Raw genomic sequence first — 23,502 nt, 5'->3', positions numbered from 1 at the left:
GTTTTTGTTTTGTTTTATTTTAGTGTAGTTTTACAATCTAATTTTGATGATTGTGAAAGCTGGAAATGCAACTTGAGTCTTTGTTAGCAATAACATCTGATTGCTATATTTTAATGCAGCAGGACTTTTCTGCCTGGTACTGTGTCAGTTCCGCAGCCTCACCCGCTGTCTTCCCCCCACCCCCCCACCCCCCTGAGAAACAAACATCACCTCTACTTTGTGATAGTTTAGTGCCAGACACCTCCATTTTTAAACCCGATTCAAGATTTTCATAAACATTTTGGCAGTTGTCTAAATCAGTAGTTACTGAACAACTTTTTTCTTTCTTTTTTTAAAAAAAATTATTTATTTTTATATTTAGCCGCGTTGGATCTTCGTTGCTGCACGCGGGCTTTCTCTGGTTGCAACGAACGGGGGCTACTCTTCGTTGGGGTGCGCGGGCTTCTCACCGCGGTGGCTTCTCTTGTTGCGAAGCACGGGCTCTAGGCTCGCGGGCTTCAGTAGTTGTGGCTCGCAGGCTCTAGAGCAGAGGCTCAGTAGTTGTGGAGCATGGGCTTCATTGCTCCGCGGCATGTGGGAACTTCCCGGACCAGGGCTTGAGCCCGTGTCCCCTGCATTGGCAGGCGGATTCTTAACCACTGCGCCACCAGGGAAGCCCTTTCTTTTTTCCTTCTGTCTTCTTAAAGCAGTAAAACTCTTTCAAAAATGAAAATGTAGACAGGTATATAAAACGGATAAAAGCATGTCCACTCTGGCAGAGCCCCTTCCCTCTCAGGTTGCTAGGCTGAGATCTGTTGAATGAGATTTATTAATCATGGTGCTATTTGCTGATCACTGTGCTGGATACCAGTGAGAAAATGAAGAAGAGAAGGACACTGGTTCCCTCCTTTAGGGGTTTACAGGTTCCTGGGACATCTGAGAGCCTAGGGACTTGGGAAGGACACTGTACCTCCATTTTTTTTGGTATGCTCGTGTTAGGTTTTTGTTGTTATTGTTTTGTAATTGAGATTATATTATACATACTATTTTACAGAGATTTATGGCATTTAAAAAATTGTGGTAAAACACATATAACCATTTTTAACCATTTTAAGGTGTATAATTCAGTGGTGTTAAGTACCTTCATAATGTTACACAAACCATCACCACTCTCTAGTTCCAGAACTTTTTCTTTACCCTGAAGGAAACCCAGTAACCCATTAAGCCAGCATTCCCCATCTTCTCCCCCAAGCCCCTAACAACCACTAACAATGCTTTCTGGATATTTAATATAAATGAACTCATACAGTATGTGGCTTCTTTCAATTAACATGTTTCAGAGTTCATACGCAGTGTAGTGAATATCAGTAGTTTATTCCTTTTTATAGCCGAATAATACTCCACCATATGAATATACCACATTTTGTTTATCCTTTCTATGTTTGGTGGACATTTGGGTTTCCACCTTTTGACGGTTGTGAACAGTGCTCTTATGAACATTCGAGTACAAGTTTTTGTTTAAAACACCTGTTTTCAATCTTCTGGATGTACACCTAGGAGTGGAATTGCTGGGTTATATGGTAATTCAATGTTTAACTTACCGAGGAACCATCAAACTGTTTTCCATAGTGGCTACACCGGTTTATGATCCTACTGTCAGTGTATAGGGTCCCAGTTTCCTCTGAGTCTGCACCAACACTTTCTTATGGCCTTCCTAGTGGGTGTGAAGTGGTTTTGATTTACATTTGAATTTGAAATTCATTTGCATTTGAGATGATGTTGAACATCTTTTCATGTACTTTTTGGTCATTTGTGTATCTTTGGAGAAATGTCTATTCAGGTCCTTTGCCCATTTTAAAATTATTTTTTGTCGTTGTTGAGGGTTTTTTTAATATGTTTATTTATTTATTTTTGGCTGCATTGGGTCTTTGTTGCTGCACGCGGGCTTTCTCTAGTTGTGGCGAGCGGGGGCTACTCTTCCTTGCGGTGCACGGGCTTCTCATTGTGGTGGCTTCTCTTGTTGCGGAGCATAGGCTCTAGGTGCGTGGGCTTCAGTAGTTGTGGCACGAGGGCTCAGTAGTTGTGGCTTGCCGGCTCTAGAGTGCAGGCTCAGTAGTTGTGGCACACGGGCTTAGTTGCTCTGCCGCATGTGGGATCTTCCCGGACCAGGGCTCAAACCCATGTCTCCTGCATTGGCAGGCAGATTCTTAACTACTGCGCCACGAGGGAGGCCCTGTTGTTTAGTTTTAAGAGTTCTTTACATATTCTGGGTCCAAGACCATTACTAGATAACATGATTTGCAAATATTTTCTCCCATTCTGTAGGTTCTCTTTTCTTCACTCTTGATATTTTCCTTTGAGACACAAAAATTTTTTAATTTGGTGAAGGTCAATTCATCTATTTTTCTTTTGTTACTTGTGTTTTGGGTGTGATATCTAGGAGACTGTTGCCAAATCCAAGGTCATGAAGATTTACCCCTATTTTCATTTTAAAAGTTTTAGAAGTTTTCGAATATAAGTTGTAGCTCTTATATTTAGGTCTTTGACTTACTTTGAGTTAATTTTTGTATATGGTGTGAAGTCATGGTCCAGCTTTATTCTTTTGCATGTGGATTTCTGGTTGTCCAGCACCGTTTGTTGAAGACTAGTCTTCCCACCCCCAAAATATTGTAGACACTCTTGTGGAAAATCAGTTGATGATAGATGTATAGATTTGTTTCTGGACTCTCAATTCTATTCCATTGATTTATAGTCTGTACTTTGGGGAGTACCATACTGTTTTGATAACTGTAGCTTTGTAGTAAGTTTTAAATCAGGATGTGTGAGCCCTCCAACTTTGTTCTCTTTCTCTCTTTTTTTTCCCTCCCAAGATCATCTTGGCTATTCAGGATCACAGAGTTGTGTAGAATTGTAGTCTTTGTTTTATCCCAAGTAAGCTGTAGGGAGTTTGGATAGGGTCCACAGAAGAATAATTAAAATAATCATGGGTTGTAATAGGCTGTTCTTATCAGTTTGGCCTGCCTGATGGATGCTGTCATCTGGTAAGATGAGGGCTCAGAGGCAGCTTATGATCAAGTTGTAAAATCATGAAGAGGAGGGGTGGCACGGGCTATTTGGGCACCACATTTTAGCTCCTGTAGAACTAGAAGTTGCCCAGTGAAGCTTGGAAGAGGCGGCTTTAGTGTCCCTAAATGGGACACTGTTCCACGCTAAATTGATGAAACTTACCATCCCCAAGGAGCATATACATAAGCTAAAAATCATAGATACTGTAGCTTTAAAACTTTTGTGGACCTTCATCTACCAGGACAAAGGTGGGTGTTTTGCAGCGTGCCTCTTACCTTTGGAGTTCAGTGCCCCCACCCTGCTCCTCCCACATCCTGTCCCCTGGTGATGTGGATTGAGTGGCTGTGAGTTTAGTCCTGGATGGTGGTTCTTGGGAATTTCCAGTGAGCAACAGCCTTACTGTATCCTCCTAGAGTATGCCGTGGGCAGGAGAGAGGGGCCTGCGGTGGGGTTGCCTTTGCTCAGGCCCAGTGTGTTAGTGCCTCCATAACATGCAGTGGGACAGAGTCTGCCCAGGTCGGGACTTGTCAGCCTTCCTCCAAACACAGCCTGTCGCACAAATCAAATTTGCTTTGACAGCCTACCACAGACCGCCTTCTAATCATACTTTGGAACCACGTGCAAATCCTGCCAAAATGTCTTTAGTTCAGGTTTGACTAGCTTGTTAGTAACAAAATGCTGTGCTAGTGAGAATTTCACTCTGACCACTTTTTAACTTGCTTTTCTGTAGATTGATTTTGTTACTCTTCTGCCATTGGCTTTCCTAATTGTGTTGTTTCTACTCCGTAACCCTTTGGTGATGGAACACTGAGAGTTTTAGGTATGTGTTGTTTATGTACACATGTGTAGTAGGCGGATTTCACCTGATGAGTCACTATGAAACAGATTATAAAGGGCTGTTATCATTAGTCCAGATTTAACTTTTCAAAGAAATCAAAGTTAGGTTTGTGATTTAGTGTACTAGTAAAGTTTTAGCAAATTTAGATGTTTTCTAATTTTATTGTCACTTACTTTGTTTCAATGAAAAATGAATATTAACAGAAGACAATTTAAAGACTAGTCTGTCTTTAAAGTTCAGGAAAAGGTATATGGAATTAAAGCAGAACTTCCCAGTGTTGAATCAGTGATCCAGACAATGTGAATTTAAAAACAAACTAGATTCAGGTTTCAACTGGAGGATTTTAGAGGTCATCTGGTTCAGCCCCTTCTTTCTGGTTAATGGTGAGGAAAATGAGGTTCAGGAAGGTTAAATGAATTGCCCAAAACCACGCGACCAGTTACTGGCAGAGCTGAGACTCAAACAGCAGTTCCTTGCTGTGGTCTTGCTGTCACTTGGCACTTCCTAATTAGTGGTTAGAGAGACACATTGTACGTGGATGTGTTTACTTGAGTTTTACATTGAAGGGAGGGATTAAAATTCATTGAGCATCTATTTGCTAAGCACTTTTTCAATCTCTTATTTCGTGTAATTCTTACGTAGTCCTGTGAAGTAATTAACAGTCCCACTTTACAGATTAGGCAGCTGGGGTGCAGGAAGGTTACTAACTTGCTCAAGGCCATGTGACTAACACTAGATAGAGCTGGTGTTTGAGCCCTGGGTCTGTGTGGCCTGTTCCTGCCATGATGCTCTGCTGTGGCTCTAGTGAGAGTAACTGAAACCTCTGCAGGGGTGTGGGCAGTAGTGATGGTTATCGCACAAATAGCTTTTTCAGACTTCTCACTCTGTACAAGCAGAGATGTACACAGATGTGAGCAGTCTTCTCAGAGTACCCATGGCACTTAGCAGATGTGGGCTGGTCTTCATACCATCTCTGTAACATCAATGGTATTTTCTGGTTGGGCGGCCGAGGCCCAGATAGAGTCAGGGACTTGCCCAATCCCTTATCACAAAGCCGCATGGCCCCGCTCCCAGTTCCGTTCTTCGTCCCGTCTAGCATAGATTTCACCACTTTTGTTCTTTCCTGTCTTACACCAAGGTTGTTTAAGTACTTCCCAAAAATAATGAGCCACGTGTGGGTGTGCTCATTCTCCAGAATGAATCACTGTGAAAGAGGCCATGAACCAAGGAAAGGAGAGTGCGTGTCTGGGAGCAGCGGCTCTGGTTCCCTGCCTGCTAATTGACGGACTCCGAAGTGAGCTGCTTTTCCAAAGGCGGCTGCGGGTCTGGCCCGCGTGTCCCACTGTGCTCAGAATAGCCCTCTGGGAGTTGTTCGCCTTCCCTTCTTCCCAAAATAGACCTGAGGCTGTTCTCATCGCCGGACGTCGGGGCGCGTGTATTGAGAGGTGTGCGCGCCACGGGGACCCCTTTTGTGCCTGAGTGTCCCCATTGACACAAAGAGGAATGGGCGTTTGCACTCGTGGATGAGTAGTCAGGACTCCAGGGTGAGTCAAAGAGGTTTGGGCTGAGTGTTCTGAGAGTCGCAGAAGTAAATTTCAGTTAGCAAGAAGAAGGAAATTTAGGAGGAATTTACTTTTAAAATTCCTTTTATGTTTGGGATCCTAGTCTAAAGGGTACCTGCTTTAAACTTCCTGCCTTTAAAATATAACACTACCCGAACCCTTCAGCAGGTAGCTGCGTGCTTTGGAATTTCTCCCAGAAGAAAGGGTTCTGATCAGACGCTGTGAGAAAAGTCCCACAGGCGGTGCAGTGAAGATCCACACTGTCCATTTACCTGTCTGTGCTCGCCCTCCTTTGTTTCCTTGGTGGGATGGCAAGGATCGTGTCACTTACAGAAAGCCTGGGGAAGGAGGGGGTTGGACCCTGAGATATTTAGAATCTGTCTTTGGACTTGAAAAGCCAGGAGATGCCTTCCAGTGTTTTAGAGGAAGAGACAAAGATAGACTGTTTACAGCCGAAAGGGGTGAGTTACGACAGGCTAGTTTTTCACGGGACTGGTCATAAATGTCTCTTCTCCAGGGGCCATAGTTTGAATATGTTCCCTCTTGGGATCCAGATAGTTTTCACTTAGTGTGCAGTCGGGGCCTCGGGTGGGCCCTGCCATCTGCATCCCCGCTGGGCGGATGCTTTGTTCAGCACTGTGGGTCCCAACCTCAGTGTCCTCGTGGCTCAGGCCACCCTCCTGCCCATCCCAAGGGGTCAGGGCTGGGTTAGGCTCATGGGAGACAGTGCCGGGGAGGACCAACGGCTGCTGTCTGTGCTATTCTCGTTAGACGGATAAATAAAGGATTTCAGATTCCAGGGCTGCCAAGCTGGCTTTCAGAGGCACCAAATTCATTTACAGTAATTTCCTGTCAACGGTGCACACTTAGGGATAATACACACCCAGCCAAACTCATTAGTTCCAGAGATGATTGTGTGCACTACCTATTTGAAAGAAAAAAAATTATATATATATATATATAGTACTTTTTAAAGTGATATCCAGGGCTTCCCTGGTGGCGCAGTGGTTAAGAATCCACCTGCCAATGCAGGGGGCATGGGTTCAAGCCATGGTGTGGGAAGATCCCACATGCTGCAGAGCAACTAGGCCCGTGCACCACAACTACTGAGCCTGCGCTCTAGAGCCCGTGTGCCACAACTACTGAGCCTGAGCTCTAGAGCCCGTGCTCCTCAACAAGAGAAGCCACCGCAATGAGAAGCCTGCACACCGCAACGAAGAGTAGCCCCCGCTCGCCGCAACTAGAGAAAGCCCGCTCACAGCAACGAAGACCCAATGCAGCCAAAAATAAATAAATAAGATAAATAAAAATTTTAAAAAATAAAGTGATATCCAGTGGTCTTTCAGAATGAGTTAGATTTATTGAGCACTTTCTATGCATTAGCTCATTTAATCCTCACAGTGACTGTATGAGGTCGGCACTACTATTATCTTCTTTGGAGGGTGTTCTTCTTACCCCCTCTTGAGAGGGGCACCTGCTGGGGACTAAAGGATGGAGGAGGTTGTTGGACTAGTCGGGAAGCTTTTCAAAGGAAGTGACGTTTAAGCTGAATCTTAAAGAACTTGTAAGAATTAGCTAGGAAAAAAAGCATTGCAGCAAAAGCATGTGTGAGAGCACGCACACTGCATTCAGGAAACTGTGGGCGTTCCTGGTGCAGAGAAAGGAGATGGGGTTGATGATGGCTCCAGGGAACCCGGGTGGTGTCAGCTGGAGTATGTGGGGAGAGGGGTCCTCTAGTCTCCGAAGGGAAGGTGCCTTCCTCCCATCCTCAGGCTTCTAAATTTAAAGGAAGACCTCTTTCCTAGCCACAAAACAATTTTTTTTAATAAGTCTAAGTCTAAAGCAAAGTTAAAAAGGCAGTTTCTCTGTTTCTTGTAGGCATAAACTAGAGCACTTAGAGGACAATGGTGGGACCCAGAAAGCCTTGTTGTGAGCAGAATAAACAGGTGAAAAGCTTGGGCCCCCACTTACGATGTCATCTTTCTGGCCCCATCTCTATAAAAGCGCCTTATTTTGGCACATCAAGTATGCTAGGGGATTGTATTCTAAGTCTGGAAAAGGACCTAGGATAAGATCTCACCATTGATGTCAATGTCCACTCCCAAATTTCCCGCAGCTCTGCTCTGTGCGTGCACCAGCTGCTTACAGGCCAACTACACGTGTGAGACAGATGGGGCCTGCATGGTTTCCATTTTCAACCTGGATGGGATGGAGCACCACGTGCGCACCTGCATCCCCAAAGTGGAGCTGGTCCCCGCTGGGAAGCCCTTCTACTGCCTGAGCTCCGAGGATCTGCGCAACACGCACTGCTGCTACACTGACTTCTGCAACAAGATCGACCTGAGGGTGCCCAGCGGTGAGTGGACACCCTTGTTGGACTATTGGCTCATCGTGGAGGTAGGGCACCCCTGTCATTTTCATCCTTCTCTACTCTGCCCCCATCCCTTTGTTGGAGGATAGGTAAAGGTGCCTTTTTGAAGCTCCCGGAGGTGACATGGGATGGCAGTCCTCCCAAGTCCGGTGATGGGGGAAACAGATGGTCGAGTGAGCCGCAGAGGTGAAAGCTGCGATTTGGGTCGTGGCTGAGCAGCCATTGGCAGCTGGTGAGATGTGGAAGAGCCAGGCAGGGATCCCCATGGGAGGGCCTGGGGCTGATCCCGAAGGAGGCGGCCCGTAAGCCATCTGAAGGAAGCTTCTGGCGTGACGGTGATGGCAAAATGGGAAGAGGAACTAGAGCTGGAAAGGGCGGCCATCAAGGCTGAGGAGTATTAGACACCACCCTTCGCAGGTCCGCCATTTAGGAGGTATGACTGGGGAGATGAGAGGAGGAAGAGAGAGACCGGGCCGAGCTTCAGGAGGCCGTCACAAGTGGAGGAGCAGAACATGGCACGTGCCTGGGGCGTGGGGGTGGGAAGAGCGCCATGAAGGGCTGTGAAATTACAGAGCGGGTTGTGGGTTTGACTGTTGCGAAGGGTACCTTAACTAGAGAGGCTTGTATTGGAGAGCATCCGGGCAGATACAAAGCCCAGTAAGACCAGAGAGATCAAGGGCACCTTGAACACAGGGAGAGGAACAGGGCGTTTCCACCTGGAGGGAGGAGGCGGGGAAGAATGAGGCTGAGGCGTTCCCTCATTTTCACTCTGTTCTTTCCCTCTCCCCTCTCACCTGACCCAGGTCACCTCAAGGAGCCGGAGCGCCCCTCCGTGTGGGGCCCTGTGGAGCTGGTGGGCATCATCGCCGGCCCTGTGTTCCTCCTGTTCCTCATCATCATCATTGTTTTCCTTGTCATTAACTACCATCAGCGCGTCTATCACAACCGCCAGAGGCTGGACATGGAGGACCCCTCGTGTGAGATGTGTCTCTCCAAGGACAAGACGCTCCAGGATCTCGTCTACGACCTCTCCACGTCGGGGTCTGGCTCAGGTACCGCTTCTTCAGGCCTCGTGTCTGCTGTTGGCCTTCATCACTGCCTCCCAGCAGGATGGAGTGTTCAGGAAGAAGGCTGGCCGTTTGCTTTCATAATTCCCCTTCTTTTGGAGTCCGACACGTAATAAGATAAGAGAATGGGGTTCACAGAAAACCTTTCATCCTCTGGAATTCCAAAGGTCAGGTGCAAAACTCTCCATTCCAGAATCCCTGCCTCTCCAAGTCTTGTAACCGTACAGCTATTAAAATTCACCTGGTTCCACCTGAGCAGCGGAGTACTCAGTTTCAGGGCCCCTTTTGAGAAACAGGAGTGTGCCGGGTTCCTGTGAGGTGGTGGCAGCTAATCATTGATCTGCGAGCAACCGCAAGTTTAAGGACACCGAGTAAAGCTGAGAACCTGGGTTGGGTGAATCATTGACCTGTGCCAGTTGCCCAAGGGTTTTTGGTGGCGGTTGAAATAAAGGCAGCCGGGGCCTCCAGCATGGCGTCAGCACCACTTCCAGAGCTGCCTGTTAGGGACCAAGCCTTTCTTAGGTGGACCTTGACTTGAGACTAGAATTTAGGATAAAGAGAGTTGGGTTGTCTCAGTCTCAGGATAGAGCTCAGCTAGCTAGTAGATGTGGCTATGACTGCAAGAGTCTTTTTATGAAGATAATTATGTTAGTGACGGTGGTATTCTGTTCCTATAGAAAAATATCATCCACAAAGGTCACTGTTGCCATTCTAACTAAGACAGACAGGATCGTATCTGTGAGCGTTTTGTGCTGTTGATGTATGTTTTCTCGCCACGTGACAAGACTCTTCTGTAGGGAAATTATGCCATTGGTCATGGCCAGACATCCCTTCTTGAGCACAGGAATACTTTGAGCTCTGACATCTCCTGAGTTTCTGTGGTTTTGCCTTTATTAAGCTCTGCAGTAGAGAGTGCCGGGATGATGGATATATTTAAAAGCTGCATATTTTTGGAAGAGAGAAAATATATGGCTTGTTCTTTGCTGAAAGAGGGTAGGACAGTGGTTAGAACTGACTGACTCTGTGACTTGACTTGCTGCTGGAGGAGGGTTGATCGGGTGTTTTGGAGTATTTTTTAAGATCAGGATTAGCTGAGGTTAGGGCAGGTCCAGGGTAGTTACCCAGTCATCTGGAGTAAAATGATTAATAACTGTTCCTCTCTGGCTGGTTTAGTCCATTCTTAATTCAGAATATGCAAAGCTTCCAAGGTGCTGGGGTTTTAATTCTGTGGACTTAAAGTAATAAATCCTTGCTGTTTGTGTGACTTTCAGTTCACACTAACAAGTATGTGTTGAATACCCTCTGGGTGATACAGGGTGAACAAAATGAGAAAGAGGCCGAGCCAGGATTGGAGAGAAGAGATTGTGGACAAGGGTCTCACGGAGGAGGTCGTGTCTAAAGGGGTCATGAGTGGTAAGAGGGCAGGGAACATTCCAGGCCAAGGGAAGACCCTTGAGCAAAAGAAGGACAGAAAGGCACGAACGCTCACTGGGTGTTTAGGGAATGATCAAGAGGCCAGCACGCTGTCCCCAGGCCAGGATGGGAAAGCCTTGGGCTGCTGTGCTTTATGGCCCCTGTTAGGGAGGGCAGGGCAAGGCGGGTGAACTGGGAGGCACAGAGGCCCACTGGAAATCTTCCAAAGGAGGGCCGGGACAAGGGCCAGTGACGGGGGACCTGGAGAGGAGGGGGCTAAATTGAGAAGCATTTGGTGGCTCTGTACTGTGGGAGTTAAAAGCATAAACCTTAGAGTCAGTCTTAGATGCTTTGCCATGTACAGCTTGTAGGAATTCGAATGAGTTACTTAACCTTTCCTTTTGATGCTCAGTTTTCTCATTTGTAAAATGGGCATAATAACAACACCTACCGTATAGGTGGTTGTGAGGAAATGAGATCATTTATGCAAGTGCCTCCTGCACGGTATTAAACATACAGTAAACAACTTAGGGGTTAATGACACGTTTATTTGTTTGGTTAGGGAGAGGGGGAGGGTTAAAAGTCACGATGGTGGGGGTGATTGGAGAGACAGGGAGACACTTACTGCCTGGGTCAAATGAGGCGATAAACGAGTCCTATAAAGGCAGTAAAGATGATCTTAGAATAAGCCTGGGTAGTCCCCCGTCTTGCATCTGGAGCTCCCAGTGAGCAGAACTTTGACCTCTCTGGAGAGACGTGGGAGCCTGGTGGGCCCTGAACACACGTCGGCTTTCATGGGCCGCGCAGCACTGCCCTCCAGTGGCCAATGAGCGGAGCAGCCAGAGGTGGCTCCCAGCACTGAAACCTCCGCTTTCCTCTTCCACATAAAGCAGCTGTGGGTGGATTGGCCCCCGCCCCGGGAAGCTGGCTGAAGACTTAGTAAATCCGGTCAGACATTTATATTCAGATCTGTCGTCCGTACTCACTGGGAGGAGAAATTGCTGAGATAAGGAGGAGCTAATCGAACACATTCCCCTGTCCTCGCTCACTCACTCTCAATGCTGCACAGCTTGGACCTCCGGAGGATCACCTGGACGGGATGCAGGGGCAGCCGGGCTCTCCGTGGTCAGTGGACCAGTGTAGAATGGAGGCACTGTGATAAGGGCTTTTCCAGTGTGGCAGTGAGAGTGGGCGTTGCAGAGTTCAGCAAATACACAAATGTCTGCTTTCTTTCCATTCTTTGGTCCATAGGGTTACCCCTTTTTGTCCAGCGCACAGTGGCCCGAACCATCGTTTTACAGGAGATTATTGGCAAGGGCCGGTTTGGAGAAGTGTGGCGCGGCCGCTGGAGGGGTGGTGATGTGGCTGTGAAAATATTCTCTTCTCGTGAAGAGCGGTCTTGGTTCCGGGAAGCTGAGATATACCAGACAGTCATGCTGCGCCATGAAAACATCCTTGGCTTTATTGCTGCTGACAATAAAGGTAAAGGGCTGGGTTTGGATACAGGGTGTCCCAAAGCCAACAGTAGTCCCAGATGGAGGAGTGACTGTGGAAACTGAACGGCTGTGGGACAGCACGGTTTTGTTTGCCTTTTATAGTTATTACCCACAGCAAGAGGACCTGAGTAAGGTGATGGTCTTCAAACTTCTCTTCTATGAAAAGCTTGTCAGAAATCCAGGTTATTAAGCAAGTAAATAAGCAGTTATTAAGCAGATAAGTAAACCCTCATCCTACCTGCTCACTGTCCCTTCTGTGATACTCCCAAACCCACCCCTAGGGTAGTCCCTGCAGGGGCTCCAGTCAATTTACCTTCATTCCGGTTGGAACGAAGAAGGGTGGCTTCAACCCCTGCCAGGAAAGGATGGCCCTGGAAAAGCATGCGATCCACACTGTGTGACAGACCAGCATCATACACACTATTGCAGTGGAGCGGGCGCAGCAGAGACACGGCCTGCCTCCCCCCAGGGTACTCCCCTGTGGCCTTCAAGCTCAGCTTTTGGTCCGCTTGTACCTGAGGTTCCTTATTCCCTCCTCCCTCTCTCTGCTGATTCTGCTGTCGTTTTTGAGTCTCTCTCGTGTGCCCAGGCATGTGCTCATTTTTAAGGACCTCACTGACTAGCAAAGAGACAAACTAATGATTGATTATAGGAAGTAATCAAACAGCAGCAGTTCTGGTGAGCACAAACTGGGGGTGAGATGGGGATCACGGATATCATACCCGAGCTTGATTGAGGCGAAGTTGGCAGGGAGTTGGTCAGAAGGAAAAACGAATGACAAGAGCACTCCAGACACATGTGCAAAGGGGAAGTGTCTTTGGGGACCTGCAGGTAACTTGGGATGTTCCAGCCAAAGACATGGGTGGAGAGGTGGCAGAGGCCAGATTAGGAAGGGCCTTTTTGAGAGGATTGTACTTTATTATAGAGAGTGGCTAGTAATCGAAATTGCATTCATTTATTCAGTAATATTCACTGGCTGCGGTCTGGTCCTGGAATCATCACACATGAGAACAAGACACAGTCCCTGACCTTACAGTGCCCAGGAAGAGGGGACAGCCGACACCTGGGCAGGTAGCGCGCTTGAAGTCAGAAAGACTGTGGGTGAAGGCATTTGCATTTACATTTTAGAAGAGTGTCTCTGGCGGTCAGGACATAGTCTGCTCCGTGGTCCAGTAATTTTTAGAAGCTGGTGCTGGCAAAGGCTATGGAAGATGCTAAGTGTTTGTTTTCCTTCCTAAAACAACAGCAGGCTGCTCATTCCACACATTGCCGGGGCGGTTTGTAGTGGCCTCAGCTGCCCCCAGGCTGAAGAGACTTGACCTCTCACGCAGGGGAGGAAGGGGAAGAGAGAATTCCTTACTCCCTCTGAGTAAGCTGTGCCTTTTTAAAACAGCATTACCTTTTGATGATTCATTTAAACCTGACATATATCTTAGAGGGTCAAAAGATGTCTTCCCTTCTAACTTATGGGCAGGGTCCTCAAGATGTCAGGGCTAGTTGAGAGTAAAGGGGTGTGTTTGGTGGATCCCTCATTCATAATCAGGGAAACAGAGGCTGGTGCTTTTCCAGGAGCCACTCCCTGTATTGATTCTGGCAGCTTGTGTGAGTAGGATCTGGCTGTTGAAACCCACACGAGGGCCAGGGGAGGAGGAAGATCAGACTCCTTTGTTGTTGCGGGGGTTTTTTTTTGTTTTTTTTTTAAATTTTTTAATTTAATTTAATTTTTTTTTTTGCTTTATAACAAATTTAATCAGTTATACATATACATATGTTCCCATATCCCCTCCCTTTTGCGTCTCCCTCCCACCCTCCCTATCCCACCCCTCCAGGCGGTCACAAAGCACCGAGCTGATCTCCCTGTGCTATGCGGCTGCTTCCCACTAGCTATCTACCTTACGTTTGGTAGTGTATATATGTCCATGCCGCTCTTTCACTTTGTCACAGCTTACCCTTCCCCCTCCCCATATCCTCAAGTCCATTCTCTAGTAGGTCTGTGTCTTTATTCCTGTCTTACCCCTATGTTCTTCATGACATTTTTTTTTCTTAAATTCCATATATATGTGTCAGCATACAGTATTTGTCTTTCTCTTTCTGACTTACTTCACTCTGTATGACAGACTCTAGGTCCATCCACCTCATTACAAATAGCTCAATTTCATTTCTTTTTATGGCTGAGTAATATTCCATTGTATATATGTGCCACATCTTCTTTATCCATTCATCCGATGATGGACACTTAGGTTGTTTCCATCTCCGGGCTATTGTAAATAGGGCTGCTATGAACATTTTGGTACATGTCTCTTTTTGAATTATGGTTTTCTCAGGGTATATGCCCAGTAGTGGGATTGCTGGGTCATATGGTAGTTCTATTTGTAGTTTTTTAAGGAACCTCCATACCGTTCTCCATAGTGGCTGTACCAATTCACATTCCCACCAGCAGTGCAAGAGTGTTCCTTTTTTTCCACACCCTCTCCAGCATTTATTGTTTCTAGATTTTTTGATGATGGCCATTCTGACTGGTGTGAGATGATATCTCATTGTAGTTTTGATTTGCATTTCTCTAATGAGCAAAGATGTTGAGCATCCTTTCATGTGTTTGTTGGCAGTCTGTATATCTTCTGTGGAGAAATGTCTATTTAGGTCGTCTGCCCATTTTTGGATTGGGTTGTTTGTTTTTTTGTTATTGAGCTGCATGAGCTGCTTATAATGTTGTTGCGTTTTTAACATAATATGGATAGTATAGCATCCTGGAGCTAGGGCCAGCTTGGAATTTGGGAGATCTCAGTCCAATTTCCAGTCTTCTTACTGACAACAGCACAAGCTAATTAGATTACCGTAGCTTTTGGTTTTTCTTTTTCTTCCTCCCTTCTTCCCACTCCTCCTTCCCGCTGTACACTGCATACCCCTCTCCCCTAGTATGAAAGTGTGTGCTCGCCACCTCCCATTGCTCTTCTGAGGATAAGATGATAAGATTCCTCTCTGGAATACTTGTAAGTGTGCTCTTCATGCATTGAAAAGCATTTTTCGCCTGGAACACAATAATGCGCAAAGGAGCTCTTTCCTCCTCTCACAGAGAGCTCATAGCCTGGTAAGAGCAGTGGACTTCAAGGACCCACTACAAATGAGCCTGGTGCTCGGGTTGGGCTGTGCTCGAAGGGTCTTGGAGCACAAAGGAGGGCCTGCGAAGCCTTCCTCCTTGGCGGGCGTGGGTGCAGCCAGTCATGGTTTTGGTGAGCGGGTCTTGTCAGGATCAGAAGCAGTGTTGCAAGAGAAACAGATGATCCTGTTACTTTGCCTAAGCATGTGCTTCCTCTTCGGGGTGCCTCACATTTCAAATTTGGGTGTAATCAGGGTGCGCGGTTCAGAATCCTGCCTACGAGAAGTAAGGGAGCAGGTCTAAGAACGAAAGGCTGTTCTGTCCTTCCTGGAGCCTAAAGCTGTGGACGGTGGTGGATGAGACGGGCACAGAGGGGCCTCAGGAGGTGTAGGGGCGGGGATCGGGGAGTACAGGGGTCTGACTGGGGTTTGCACACATACTCTTCCTTTCCTACCTTGACCTTTTTGCTGGTAGTTGTGCCTTTTCTGGACCTGCTCTGTGGTTCTCTGCAGATAACGGCACCTGGACACAGCTGTGGCTTGTCTCCGACTATCATGAGCACGGCTCGCTGTTTGACTATCTAAACCGGTACACGGTGACCATCGAGGGGATGATTAAGCTGGCCTTGTCTGCTGCGAGCGGCCTGGCACACCTGCACATGGAGATTGTGGGCACCCAAGGTGAGTGGACCTGTCCCATCCCCACCGAGCTCCCAGAACTCCTTCTCACTGAGGATGCGGGATCTGGGCCTCCAGGACTGGGGTCTGGTCTGAGCGAGAGGAACTTGGGCCTCACTCCAGCGAGAATGAGAGGGGCCTCTGCCTTCAGAGCTCCTCGGGGGAACTCCTGACGGAGATGTTGGTTGTTTGTCCCCGATGGACTGGCGTGGCTGTTGGCTGGGAGGCCGGCGTTAACCGAGTGGTCATCTCAGACGCCCACGGTTCGCTGGTAGAGGAAGGGACTGAGAAAATCGAATGAACTACTGTGCCGAGCATCAGTTAAGTGAGTTCACACGCTCATCGCTGGGTCAGCTTGATGGGTTAGACACTGGGCTCTGCTAAACTAGGAGGGCCCTCCTGCAGGAAGATGACCTCGGGCACCCCTGCTTGTTGACGGACATCAGCTCTTTGGGAGCTCCTGGGGCTTGGCAGGTGGCACATCGCTCCCTGGTGCCTGGTCGACCAGGCAGCGGCTCTTGCTGCCCATGACAGAAAACCAGCCACGAAAGTTTGACCCTGTTGCTAGGCTCTCCAGGGAAAGTAGCAGTCCTTACCGCCCCCGTTTGGTTCTGAGAACCTAGCTAGCATAGCAGCTTCTCGCTGAAGTCCTCAGCAGTTCTGTATGGGATCTTATTAGTTCAGGGAAGGCGAGCAGGAGTAGCGTTAATATAGTAACATTAGCGCATACGCATGCCCTTCGAAGCTCTTGACTTACCTAAGTTAATACAATACATTTAATCCTTACAACATTCCCATGAAGTAAGTACTGGTGTTTAGTCTCATTTTATGGATGAGAAGACCAATGCATAGACAGGTTAAGTTGCATTTCCAGGGTTACTGGGTTAGTGGGGAGCAAAACGAGGACTCGAACCCCTACATCTGGCTGCAGAGACTATGCTTTTAACACTTGTACTGTCTTTCTTTAAAGATCCCTGGTTGTTGTTGTTGTTTTCTCTGCTAGGGAAGCCTGGAATTGCTCATCGAGACTTAAAGTCAAAGAACATCTTGGTGAAGAAAAATGGCATGTGTGCCATCGCAGACCTGGGCCTGGCTGTCCGTCACGATGCAGTCACGGACACCATTGACATTGCCCCCAACCAGAGGGTGGGAACCAAACGGTAGGAAGGCCCTGGGCCTTTGCGCTTGCCTGACACTTGTACTGGGTAGCCCTTGCCCATCTGCACGAGAGAAGGCAGTGTGGTCCTTACTCTGACAGCTGGCAGTTGAACACCTGCTCCCCACACTGGAAAGCCACACAGGTTGCATCGCGCAGATACAAGTGCCAGCGGCACAGCTCCAGAGGACCCTATACCCATAGGTGCTGGTGCATTGGGCAGTGGAGGCCATGGAGAAAGAGAACCTGGAGCAAGATTTAGAAGGGAGACAGGCACCAGGCTTGGCTGGGGGAGGGGGAAAATGTTGCAGTCTGAAGGGGTGGCCTGTGCAGGACCCTAGAGGAGGCAGGGAGCATGTTTTGCTTAGGGTGTAGAGAGCAGGTTTGCCAAGCTAGAGCAGAGGTAGTTCAGGGTGGAGATGAGGGACCCCCGTAAGGATTATGGGCCTCCTTCCCGCGTCACAGAGAAGTGAAGTAAGAAATAAGGAACATGGCATAACCTGGTCTAATGGTTAAGACTCCGAGCACTCACTGCCGAGGGCCTGGGTTCAGTCCCTGGATGGGGAACTAAGATCCCACAGGCCGCATGGCATGGCCAAAAAAAAAAGGAAATAAGGAACAGATTGACTGTGACTCCAGATCGACTTCACGAGCTGGAAATGCAACTTTTCATAGGAGGGTTGTTTCTCTGCTGAGTATCAGAGAATTTCACTAATTGTGCTGCTGCTTTTTTTCCCCTTCCTTTTGACCTGAATGATTGCAGCCACCCAGGCCCCAAAGTGTGAGGCCTGAGGTGAGCTGATTTGCCTTCTGTGGGGAGTGGGGAGTGGCTCAAGCAGTACTCATGAACTAACTGAGTGGGACTCTGATGACTACCTAGAATTAATTCTCACTTACCTGCACGGGTGAGATAACAAAAGAAGTTCAGACTGAAATTTAAGCTCAACCCATTATTGGCTGCATTGAATAAAGTCCAAGCCCCCAGTAGCAACCAGATATATATGTACTGTTCCTGCTCTGTGGCCTACAGTACACATATCTCTGCCAAGAAATCAAAACATGCTTAAAATAAATCTTGGCGGTTAAAAAATAGAGGTAGAAATAAGAGTGGGCTAGTATTACCAAACCTTGCTAAGGTGTTTAGATTCAAATCCAAAGCATGGGAGTTTTCAATAATAAGAATCCATCGGGGGCTTCCCTGGTGGTGCAGTGGTTGAGAGTCCGCCTGCCGATGCAGGGGACGCGGGTTCGTGCCCCGGTCCGGGAAGATCCCACATGCCGCGGAGCAGCTGGGCCCGTGGGCCATGGCCGCTGAGCCTGCGCGTCCGGAGCCTGTGCTCCACAACGGGAGAGGGCACAACAGTGAGTGGCCCGCGTACGGCAAAACAAACAAAAAAAAGAATCCATCACTTCCTCCTCCCCAAGGGGCTGTCTTGGGGTGATGCTCTCCCACATTCAGGGGGCCCTTGAATCAGTACTTTGAGTCGAGAAAGAAGTCATCATTTTCTATGTGTGATCACATTTCCTTTACTCTTGCAGATACATGGCCCCCGAAGTACTTGATGAAACCATCAACATGAAGCACTTCGACTCGTTTAAGTGTGCTGATATCTATGCCCTTGGGCTCGTGTACTGGGAGATTGCTCGAAGATGCAACTCTGGAGGTACCTTTCTTCCTGCCTTCTCTGGCTCCTACCTCACAGTCCAGAGCCCTGTGGGGCTAGTGTTGTCCTGCCTTCTTTCTCCTAACAGCCTGTCAGATGCTTAGCGTCAGAACCCGTCATGCTTAGGGTTCTCATCCAAGAGGAGGGAGGGGACTGGGGAGCAGCAGGGCTAAGAGTGTGTTTACTCTTTGGACCAGCTTGTTGAATAGTGTTTTATGTTGTGGTGACCGTTCCGGGGACTCATTTGGGCTTTTTTTGGGTTTTTTTGGTAACACGTTGTCCTTATTGGTCTTTCAAGGTTGGGAAAGCCCTGGGTAGGAATAGCACAGGACTAATACAGGGCTCTCTTTTATACAAGAGGCAGGGTATTCTAACACACTGGCTCTCAAGCCACGTTCCTGGGGAATGTGGGGTTTCATTGATAAAATAATAGTGGTGATTTCTCAATTTGTGGGAGAAAGCTTACTAATGCATAGAATTTTCTCACAATGAGTTTTTTCTTACGCAATTTTCTCTTAAGTGTTTGGCATTTGCAAGTGTTCAACCACGTCAGAACTCAATGAAAGGTAGTATCAGATTTAGCAGAAAACATTTTTTATCATCAGCTTAGTATATCAGAATTTTATGGTGACTTCCAAGCATTCTGCCACATGATCAAGTTCAAGAACCACTAGAACCCTGCCCTCAGCCATTTATCTTTGATGTAAGAGATTCCAGGTCAGTGGAAGTGAATTAAATTAAATTAAAAAGAACTGATGAGTATTCCAGCAGAGCCCTTTTCTGTATTTTACTGCCTTTTCCCGTGTGTGATACATTTGGTAAGATCCAAATTATGGAGGAGGCACCCAGGTATTATACATCTTAAATTTTGATCATGATACACAGATAAAACAGATCAAGATAAATCTGGTCACACAGGTCTGTGTGGATACTATTACTGTCACCGTTTTGCAGATGAAGAAGATGAGTCACAGGTTCGGTGATTTGTCCAAGGTCACACCACTAATAAACTAGGACTCAGACTCTGGCAGACAGAGGCCAGAGTTTAAGCTAATTGCTCCTTAAATAATTAACCAAGTCAGACTATTTAAAAATCTGTCCCGGGACTTCCCTGGCAGTGCAGTGGATAAGACTCCGTGCTCCCAATGCAGGGGGGCTCAGGTTCGATCCCTGGTCAGGGAACTAGATCCCACGTGCATGCCGCAACTAAGAGTTCGCATGCCACAACTAAGGAGCCTGCCTGCCGCAACTAAGGAGCCCACGTGCCACAACTAAGGAGCCCACGTGCCACAGCTAAGGAGCCAGCGAGCTGCAACTAAGGAGCCCGCTGGACACAACTAAGACCCAGCACAACCAAATAAATAAATAAATATTTTTTAGAAATAATAAGATAAATGCTAATCTCAAAAAATAAATAAATTAAAATAAAAATCTGTCCCATCAGCTCAGAACAGCAGATTTTTTTCTGGAAAAAGGCATAAGAAAGTTACATTGGATTTTTTTAAATTAACTTTTTATTATGGAAAATATTTCAGTTTGTAGCTGTAGATGATAAGGACTTCAAAAATATAGTACTATTATCACACTTTAAAAAACAGACAGTAATTCTTAATATCATATAACATTAGCCAGTGTTGAGATTTCCCCAATTGTCTGCGAATTTTTTTTAAAAAACAGCTTGTTAAATCAGGGTTTAAATAATGTCCATCCACTGCAATTGATTGATATAACTCCCAAGTCTCATAATCTACAGGTTACCCCTCAATTTTTTTCTTCTGCAGTTTTTTGGGTTTTTTTTTTTTTAAGATTTATTTATTATTTATTTATTTATTTGTATTTTATTTTTGGCTGCGTCGGGTCTTAGTTGTGGCATGCGGGATCTTGGTTGAGGCACACGGGATCTTTTTGTTGCGGTGCGCAGGCTTCTCTCTAGTTGCGGCGTGCAGGTTTTCTCTTTCTAGTTGTGGCGTGCAGGTTTTTTCTCTCTCTAGTTGTGGCACGCGGACTCCAGGGCGCGTGCGCTCTGTAGTTTGTGGCACGCGAGCTCTCTAGTTGAGGCGTGAGAGCTCAGTAGTTGTGGTGCATGAGCTTAGTTGCCCCATGGCATGTGCGATCTTAGTTCCCTGACCAGGAATCGAACCCTCATCCCCTGCATTGTAAGGTGGATTCTTTACCGCTAGAACACCAGGTAAGTCCCCTCTCCTGCAGTTTTCAAAATTGGAGGATCCAGGTCCTTTGTCCTGTAGGGTTTTCCTGTCTAGATTTTCCAGATAGCCTCTTATGGAGTTCACACGTTCTACTGTTTCTGTGAATTTCCTATGAGAGTTCCATCTAAAGACTAGAATCATTTTTTCCCCCAAAATCCTTCTGTTAAAAGACACATATAATGGTGGTTATCTCTCTTTTTGTGATGTTAACAGCTATTGTTGATCATTGTCCAAATCCAAATTTATTAGAGGTTGAAAAATGCCAGTATTCCAATCCTGTCAAACTTCATGTATTAGCTAGATTTTTTCTTTAAAGAGAAACTTCCCCTATTGTCTATTTGGTTACCAAGATGTTTAATTTGAAGAGGAAAGGCAGGAAAAATACTTGATTCTTTCCATTTATTTGCCATTTTTCAAAATAATGAGTTTATTCCCTAGCATCCTACAAAGGCGACTGAGGTTTTGGTTTATTTGTTTGTTTTTAGTGTCATCACGAACTGGTGATTTAAAATATTTGTTTCCATTGAAGTCATAGGTCTTACTGTTGCTTAAATGTTCTCATCTTTGGCCAGTTGGGAGCTTTTCAGGTCGGTACCTTTTGACATGGCCTCAGTAGTCTTTGATAGTTTCCTTGCTTTTTGTTACGAAAAAGATATTCCTGGCTAATCCTGTGTGTCTCTTGTCCCATAACTAGCACTGACCAGGCTCTCCCAGGAGCCCTAGTTCCTGTTAGTGGGAAGTGGTATTTACAGATCACAACATGGGTGTTGTCATTGGCTTTTGAGTAATCTCTTCCTTCTTTTGATAACTCCGGTGGACGTTTTCTTTTCTCCCAGGAGTCCATGAGGAATATCAGCTGCCATATTATGACCTAGTGCCCTCTGACCCTTCCATTGAGGAGATGCGGAAGGTCGTATGCGACCAGAAGCTCCGCCCCAACATCCCCAACTGGTGGCAGAGTTATGAGGTGGGAAGCTCCCCTCTCTCCCGTGGCCTTTCTGTCTGCCCGATTTCTCTCCCTTAGAAAAGGGTTTGCCGAAAATGGGGCCAACCCCAGGGCTACCCCCTGAGCGTGTCGGTTATTACAAACTATTATGTGCTGTTGTATTATATACTGAGCCCTTGTCCTGGGCACGGTAGGGTCCCCTTTGGAATTGACAGCCTAGAAGAAGAAAAAGGCTTGGTCCCAGGACACAGATAAGAGACAAAACAAAGACTGAGTGGGAGCTGTTAGACCTGTCCAACTAGAAAAATGGCTCTGGAGCCACAGGGGTGAGCTGAGCTTCGTGGAAGAGTTAAGAAGAGGTGTCCACGAAGGGTGTAGAAGAATGAGGGGGTGGGACTCAGTGAGAAGACATGTCTGTGAGGGAAGTGGCCTTTCTAAAAACTCAGAAGCGAGGAGGGTGTAGAGAATTTGGATTGGGGAGTGATGGCGGATGAAGCGGGGAGGGGGTGACATTCGATGGAAATAATAGAAATGAGGACAAATTTATGATCTAGATTCCTAATAAACATGGAGTTGTGGGGTCTTAGAGTCTTTGGCAGTACAGGGTTTGCTTAGCTAGTGCTCTTGGGCCTCCTTTTCACTCCTGGCTCTGCTTTAAGGAGTGTAACCACTGGAGGGCAGGCCTGCGTTGAAGAACAGAATTACTGAGCTCACATTTTGGTGACGCCTCCTCTTTGCCTGACAGAGCAGCCTTTTCCAAAATGTTCCTTGGAACCCTCAGGGTCTATTCACTTCAGGAGGTGAAGGAAGCAGAAAGAGCTGGTGTTCAGCTGCCCGCACCCCACTCCCTCTTCAGTCGGGGCTGTTTGTGTGTTTGGACTCCGCTGGGGAAAACGGGTCCCACTGCTAGAAGGAATCTGGAAAACACTGGCCTGGGGCCGCAGTGTGGGGACTCCGTAGCCCCCCACAGGTGACCTTCCAGGCCCGCCCCTTGGCTGCCCCTGGCCTGTGCCGTCCGGGCCCTGGCCGTGAGCTTCCGCCTCGGACGAGGCCGCCTCTCAGGGGCTGCTGCCTCCTCCTCCGCCACCCTGTCTCTGCGCATGAGCGTGGGGTCACAGCCGCGTGCGTGCTCATGCTGGCGGACGTCCCTGCTGTGCCCGGCTTGTGCGCTACTTTACAAAAAACAGGCAGTAAACAGTCAAACACGGATACTCAAACCTTCCGGAAATGATTTTCAGATCACAGGCCGTTGCAGGTATTTCTCTCAGGATCACCCAGACGCTGGGGAGTAGCTCACCAACCATGCTTGCCGAGAAGGTCCCCCTCCCTAGGCTGTCCCTTAAGGAAGGGAGAGCCCGGGGCAGGGGGTGGGGGGCGGGCGGAGCACGGGCAGGGGAGACGGCCGCCTGGGGACCAGGAAGGCTTCAGTGGGGCGGGGGCAGGCTCCAGTGACGCCGGGTCTCTGTGCAGGCGCTGCGGGTGATGGGGAAGATGATGCGGGAGTGCTGGTACGCCAACGGCGCAGCCCGCCTGACCGCGCTGCGCATCAAGAAGACCCTCTCCCAGCTCAGCGTGCAGGAGGACGTGAAGATCTAGCTGCCCCTCCCCACACGCTGCCGGGCAGCGGGACCTACAGCCGAGCTGCCGTGTTGAGCGTCCGATGGAGGCCTACCTCTCGTTTCTGCCCAGCCCTCTGTGGCCAGGAGCCTGGCCCGCAAGAGGGACAGAGCCCGGGAGACTCGTTCACTCCCACGTTGGGTTTGAGACACAGACACCTTTTATATTTACCTCCTAGTGGCACGGAGCCTCTGAGAGCAAATGGTGTGGAGAACTCAGTGCCACAGCCTGGACCGGCTGTAGTGGGAAGTTCTGTAAAGCCCGGCGCACCTGACGAGAAGCCTGGCGTGGTGACGGGCAGCCTGGGAGGGCCCGGGAGGAGCGAGCGTGGCCCCTGCTGAGCGGC

The 23,502-nt window shown here is 47.8% G+C and overlaps 1 protein-coding gene across 1 annotated transcript in view; it reads left to right on the top strand.

Moving 5' to 3' along the window:
• ACVR1B (activin A receptor type 1B) overlaps nt 1–23,227 on the top strand; it is a 32,549-nt gene extending 9,322 nt beyond the window's left edge. Inside the window, exons 2-9 of the mRNA XM_060111997.1 lie at nt 7,562–7,801; nt 8,620–8,868; nt 11,548–11,778; nt 15,402–15,569; nt 16,570–16,726; nt 18,262–18,386; nt 21,430–21,560; nt 23,010–23,227. Coding sequence (XP_059967980.1) covers nt 7,562–7,801; nt 8,620–8,868; nt 11,548–11,778; nt 15,402–15,569; nt 16,570–16,726; nt 18,262–18,386; nt 21,430–21,560; nt 23,010–23,135 — 1,427 coding nt within the window. The 3' untranslated portion in view covers nt 23,136–23,227. The remainder of the gene's footprint in view (nt 1–7,561; nt 7,802–8,619; nt 8,869–11,547; nt 11,779–15,401; nt 15,570–16,569; nt 16,727–18,261; nt 18,387–21,429; nt 21,561–23,009) is intronic.
• Nucleotides 23,228–23,502: the final 275 nt, after the last annotated feature.

This window comes from Mesoplodon densirostris, chromosome 11, assembly GCF_025265405.1.
Source record: "Mesoplodon densirostris isolate mMesDen1 chromosome 11, mMesDen1 primary haplotype, whole genome shotgun sequence".
Lineage (NCBI taxonomy): Eukaryota > Metazoa > Chordata > Mammalia > Artiodactyla > Ziphiidae > Mesoplodon > Mesoplodon densirostris.
The sequence above is the reverse complement of the archived record's forward strand: the minus strand, read 5'-3'. Positions and strand labels throughout refer to the sequence as shown.